Source organism: Coffea eugenioides, chromosome 3 (genome assembly GCF_003713205.1).
Source record: "Coffea eugenioides isolate CCC68of chromosome 3, Ceug_1.0, whole genome shotgun sequence".
NCBI lineage: Eukaryota > Viridiplantae > Streptophyta > Magnoliopsida > Gentianales > Rubiaceae > Coffea > Coffea eugenioides.
This window is the reverse complement of record NC_040037.1, coordinates 15,126,341-15,132,731: the sequence shown is the minus strand read 5'-3', so window position 1 is coordinate 15,132,731 and position 6,391 is coordinate 15,126,341. Positions and strand designations below refer to the sequence as shown.

General features: G+C 36.6%; 1 protein-coding gene across 1 annotated transcript; it reads left to right on the top strand.

The window, feature by feature from the left end:
* The first annotated feature begins 236 nt into the window (after positions 1–236).
* On the top strand, positions 237–3,955 carry LOC113766134 (putative late blight resistance protein homolog R1B-16). The gene is made up of 3 exons (XM_027310354.1): positions 237–3,121; positions 3,349–3,414; positions 3,868–3,955. The coding sequence occupies exons 1-3, from the start codon at positions 237–239 to the stop codon at positions 3,953–3,955; spliced, it is 3,039 nt and encodes a 1,012-aa protein (XP_027166155.1).
* Positions 3,956–6,391: the final 2,436 nt, after the last annotated feature.

Below are 6,391 nucleotides of genomic sequence, written 5' to 3'. Positions count from 1 at the left end.
TGTGCAATTAAGTGCATATATAGGTGATTCTGTCTAGGAAATTGGTACTTAAGCAGGCCAGTGTGCCTCACCAAATATTTCCTGGGAATTACCATTTTGCAATTTTAGGTACAATAATTTACTCGTTATACCTTAACTTTGGTAGGGCTTCCGCAACACGAGGAACTGCAGATATTCCTGCCCTGCTGTTGGCTCACTTTGAAGTGGTGGCTTTGAACGCAGCACGCCTCTCTTACATGTGTTCCTTTTGGGAAGATGAGGAACTGCACAAACCTGAGTTCTGCTCCATGATATATGAGCAACAACAGAAAATCACACCTATTGATTTTCAAGTCTATGAGATTTATATGGATGTTCTTAGAGCTACAAGATCCTCAAAATCATTGCATAATAGAATGATGGATAAGCAGATATTGAACAACTTAAATGATTCTCTGATAAGTTGTCTTTGGGAGCAGTTATGCTGCAGCTCTAGCTTTATGGATTCCTTGAAAGACGAAATGCGAATGCTCTATGCAGGACTGAAGTTCTTGAGAAGCATTTTAAGGGAGCAGCAGGAGAAGATGGATGAACATAATGAAAAAATTGGTGCTCTTCTCAGTGAGGCAGCCATTATAATTTGCTCGCCTTCTCTAAACAGAGTGGAAGAAGAAGTTAGTCTCTCAGAATCCACAGAGGCCCTTGACTGTTATGATATGCTGGCTAATACCAACATCCATATCAAGCATTTTAAGGATCAGATCAGTGGCTCAAGCATTATTGAAAGAATTCCTTCCTTTCATAGCTTCAGAGTACCAGAAGTTAGCAAGACTTCCAGCCGCGTGCTATCAAAAGGAAAAATGCCAATACCCCATGAAGTCATGGTTGGTCTTGATGATAAGGTAGAAAAAGTAATTGAACGACTTGTAAGCGGATCAAAACAGGTGAAAATTGTTCCCATTGTGGGAATGGCTGGGCTTGGTAAAACAACTTTAGCCAAAAAGGTTTACAATGATAGTTCAATTATCTATAACTTCCAGATTCGTCTTTGGTGTACTCTTTCTCAAGCCTTTAACATGAAAAATGTCTTACTTCAAATTTTGTGCTCTGAAGGCAAACATTCCAGGATGGATGATGAGTTAAAAAATCTGGATGAACATGTGTTGCTTGAAAAGCTCTACCAAAAGCTAAAGGAGAATCGGTATCTTGTTGTTTTTGATGATGTCTGGGACATTAAGGTATGGAATGAGCTGAGAATTTCATTCCCTGATGACAAGAAAGGAAGTAGAATCATCTTCACGAGTCGATCTTCTAATGTGGCTTCACAGGTTGAATATGGAGGGAAATCTCACAATCTTCGCCCACTCAGTGAGAAAGAAAGTTTTGAATTACTGCTGAAGAAGGTATTTGGAAAAGGAGATTGTCCTCAAGCATTGCATGGATTGGGAATGGAGATTGCCAAAAAGTGCATGGGATTGCCACTTGCAATTGTTGTTGTAGCTGGAGTCCTAGCAACTAAAGAGCATGGTATTATGGTATGGGAAGAATTTGCTGAAAGTTTAACTTTGACCATGGTGTCTAGTACAGACCAGTGCAAGAAGTCATTGGAGCTCAGTTATGAGCATTTACCATATCACTTGAAGGCATGCTTGCTGTATTTTGTTGCATTTCGAGAAGATGAAAAAATTGGTGCCAAGAATTTGATGCGTCTCTGGATTGCAGAAGGATTTGTGGAAAAAATTGAAGGAAAGAGATCAGAGGTCATTGCAGAAGAATATCTGATGGACCTAATTGGTCGAAACTTAGTTATGGTAAGTAAAAGCAGATCCATTGGTGGAGTCAAAACTTGTTACATTCACGATTTGATATTTGAGTTCTGTAAGGGCGAGGCGAAAGAAAAGAAATTCCTTCAGGTCCTGCGAGGATATGATGAGATTTCTACCTTTATTGAGCCTCCCAACCTGCCTCGGTTGTCCATTTGCTCCAGTGGAGAAGATTTTATAAAGTCAAAGCTATTTTGTCCATATTTAGGTACTCTGCTACTCTTTGATGCTACTCCAGGATATATTAAGTTTGAGTTGCGTAACATCTCCTTCCTTTTTCGCATCTACAAACAACTTAAAGTTTTGAATTTAGAGGGCATTAACCTAATGCTGAAGGAGCTTCCAGCTGAAGTTGAATCACTTCTTCGTTTGAGGTACTTATCCCTTAGAGCAGAGCGCATGGAATTCATTCGACCATCTATAGCCAAGCTCTCACATTTGGAAACCTTCTGGCTAAATTCTTACCGGAGGGTTTCATTGCCAGATAGCATCTGGAACATGAAGAAGTTGAGGCATGTAGATGCATGGAGTGGCGTTGTTATTTTTCTATCTTCCAACGGCAACGTTGTTGAAAACCTCTCTACTTTACCCAATTTAGACACACTCTCTACTCTGCGTCTTTATCTTGATAAAGAAGGAGAGAAACTGTTGAGAAGGATTCCCAACATTCGCCGACTTAAAATTTTCCATTTTGGGGATCAAAACAGAGTATGCTGCAACATGAGTCGACTAGAATGCCTAGAGTCACTCACCTTAGGGGCCTTCTGCCTCTTAGGCTCAGTGGAACATGTTGAGCTTTCTTTTCCCATTAATTTGAAAGAGTTGACTCTTGAAGCTCTGGGTCTTCCCTGTAGAGAAATGTCATTGATTGAACAACTACCCAATCTTGAAGTCCTCAAATTAGGAGTCCAGTCAATGGAGGGCCAAAAATGGGAGCTGATGGAAGGAGGATTACCTAAACTCAGGGTCTTGACTTTGAAATGTGTAGCGATTGTTGAGTGGATAGAGACAGACCCTGACAGTGATGATTACTTCCCTTGCCTTCAGCAATTAGAACTCCACGGAATTTCTTATTTGGAAATTATGCCTGCTTGTTTAGAACTCTCTACTCTCTGTCTTTATCTTGATAAAGAGGGAGAGAACATATTGAGAAGGATTCCCAACGTTCGCCGACTTAAAATTGTCGATTGTGGGAAACAAAACAGAGTATGCTGCAACATGAGTCGACTAGAATGCCTAGAGTCACTCACCTTAAGGGGCTACGTTTTCCCAGGTTCACGGGAACATGTTGAGCTTTCCTTTCCCATGAGTTTGAAAAGGTTGTGTCTTTCCCGTGTGAGTCTTCCCCGTAGAAAAATGTCATTGATTGAACAACTACCCAATCTTGAAGTCCTTAAATTAAGTGACCAGGCAATGGACGGCCAAAAATTGGCTTGCAGAAATAATCTATATTTAGCTTTTGGTAGTTTTTTTTGGTAATGCAGGCATGAAATTGATGAGCAAACAACTAATTATTGCTCTATTTTTTTCTTAATGATATCATCAGGGAGTGCTACGGTAGTGCTCATCTGTGTGGTTTGGCTTTCTTTGGTGCTTTTGTAGAAGATTTGAGGTAACAGTAGGCTCTTTTCTTGTCAAGATATGGTGGAAACAATGAATGAGGTTTGTACACCATTCACAATTTTATCAATCTGCTTGCAGCATAAAGGCCATTCAGATAATTTGTTGTTGGCGTATTTTGTGTAATTTTGTTTTGCTGAATTTAGTAATGGTTGTGTTATTTCTTTTCGAACACGTGTGAATTTGCTGAATCGGGACTTGGAAAATAGGAACAGTGTACGAAGATACTACCGCAAAATGATTGGCTTTTTGCTCTCAAGAAACTCTCTTATCTTTTCTCATTTTTTTTCTATTTGAGGTTGAAATTCCATCATTTTGACAGAATTGATTAGCAATTTATATTTGAACTCATGATTATTGGAAGAATAAGACAGCCCATACTTTTGATCTACAAATTCATGCCAAAATGAAACATCTATGATCTTCTCTGTTCTGCTCAAAACAGGTTTAAGGTAAAAGTTGCAATTGGGATCGCAAAAGGCATTGCGTGGCTTGATCAGGATAGAGTAGTACTCCGTCGTAGAATTGGTTGAAGATGTATGCTCAATCTTAATTTTGAATCCAGGATATCCAACTTTGAAATTTGCTAAATTTTCAGAATCATATTTTTACTTCTTCAAGTTAAAGAATTTTGGCAAAGAATGAAGTATGGACTTAGGTTCCTTTAAGAAAGATGTCTGCAACTTGATTTCCTGCTGCTTGACCTATTTGCTGGAAAGGACGTTAGTAAAAATAATTAATTCTCCAAAGAGCTTCAAAGGTCATATGATTGTATGGATATTTAATCTTCTATTTTTGAATTCCACACTATAAAATATCCAAATTGTATAAACTTCACAATTGTAGAGTAGGTCGATGCCTATATTTATTTGTAGGCTATGACAAGTGAACCTAGACAACTAATACAATGAATTTTGGGCTAATTAACATAGAATCAAATGAAAAAAAAAATGAGATTTGAATAATTTTAAAAGCCTCTGCTTGTCAAGCTATGCTAATAGATGGTAGTATTCCAACCGTGCAATTATTCAACTAAGTTGATTGACGATTCAACTAACACAGCTTTGTTTGGACAGAGTATTATTTCAAATAATTATTTGAAATAATTACTGTAGTACTTTTTGCGATGTGATATATGTGAGATAAAAAAAAGATTGAAAATATAAAAAGGTAGATTAAAATTTGTATTTATGATACAAGCAAAAAAAAAATTTTTTTGAAAAAAATTGACTATCCAAACAAATTGGACGTGTTTTGCACCTTACTCTGTTTGCGCATTGAATAATTGAATACTTGCTAGCTCCCTACAAGATGAGGATTGGTTCTTCTTTAGCTGCACTAAATTAAGAGAGTGAAATTGAGGAAGATCCCTACAAAAGAGATGGAGATGGCCTCCACTTGAGTCAATTGCAATTAGGATTAAGGTAAATTTGGGATTCCAATGGAGTGACAAAGCTTCCGTAGAGTAGTATAAAATGGTAAAGTTAAAGATCTAAGAGATAAAAATAGGAGCCATTCATAAAATGCTTTGGTAGCCATTTAGGTGGGGAGTTAGGATTCTCTCCATTGGATTTCTCTCTATTGTTCTCTTCATTTTTTATGTCTAAAATTTTATAACTCAATAAATTCATCCGATTATGTCATCCATTTTTTTATATCTATATCAACATATTAAAAATGATCCTCTTTTACAAATAATTTAGCATTCAACTTGCACAAAACTTATGAATGGTGAAAAATGAGTTAAAATTATAACAAAATTTGTAATGATTAATCCAAGGGCAAAACTTAGTTAATTTCATATGAAGTTTTATGTACAATTAATACAAGTAATGAAATATATTATGAACGGGATTGATTTTTAAAAATAAGTTTTAAATTCATTTTTAGGTAGGGGAGCTCAAATTCATCTCATTTTTAGGTGTTGCATATATTTAGGTCGCTATGTATTTAACCAAAGTTGATTTTGGCTACGGAATTCTAGGTCATGGATAGTCATCTAATTTAAGCAGTCAAGAGGTTAGCATTTAATCTAGCCCGTGTATGATATTTTTAAGCTAATCAAAGATGAAGCCAATAATACTATTGCCATTGCACCGTGGTTCATGACAAAATGTGCCAAAATTTGCTAGACTTTGGCTGCCAATTCCATTTGGGACGATGCAACAAGGCCTACAAAAATTCCTTTAAATTTTGGACTTGGATCAAATGTATGTATATCTCATTCCTGTCTCATCTTCCTCACCTTATTATCTCCAACATTGTTGGTGAAACTAGCCCTTTCATGGCCGAGCTCAAAACTTGTGCATGTCATTTCAACAAAGAAACTGCTAAGGCCCTCAGCAGATGCATACCAGGATTGAAGAAATCGATAGAGGCTACGATGATGGTAAATATGATGAACCCTACAATCGCATCCGTAAGCTAGGATGGATAAGGTGTGATACCTAAATCCTTCATTTGGGTAGGGTGTGATGAATTCTACACTTGCATTCGGACTTGATAGTAGTTGCTTATACGTTTGGTATCTGGTTGGGTCCTGGAGCTTAAATTTGTGCGTGTATATTTTTCTTTTGGTTGCGAAGGACAAATTGTTAAGTGTGGTTGTAGATCACATGGATGTTTAGGTTTCATCTAGCAAGTCTCAACTCAAGTTTTGAGAATAACTAAAATGTGACATATATTTCAAGGTGCTACCTTGCATTAGTTTAAATACAATAGAGAATTTAAATTCTCATTTTAGGGTGTATTAAAAGATTGTAATTATTCCCTGTGTGCAATTACTGTGCTATACATTAATGGTTTATCTAAGTTGAAAATTTTAGTGGTGGAGAGTTTTATATATTTTGCACGCCGAATTCAATAATTCAATGTAATAATAGCGTGCAATATGCTTTTGTTGTCACTATATTCACAAATAAATATGCTATTCAATATTTTGCTTAAGAAACTGAATTCAAATATAAAAG

What these genes read in the sequence shown, in the direction of transcription:
- LOC113766134 (XM_027310354.1), top strand. Translation starts at nt 237, where the DNA reads ATGTGTTCCTTTTGGGAAGATGAGGAACTGCACAAACCTGAGTTCTGC. An exon ending in TTTCCCATGAGTTTGAAAAG is followed by an intron (nt 3,122 to 3,348) that starts GTTGTGTCTTTC and finishes TGATATCATCAG; the next exon opens with GGAGTGCTACGGTAGTGCTC. An exon ending in GCTTTTGTAGAAGATTTGAG is followed by an intron (nt 3,415 to 3,867) that starts GTAACAGTAGGC and finishes TGCTCAAAACAG; the next exon opens with GTTTAAGGTAAAAGTTGCAA.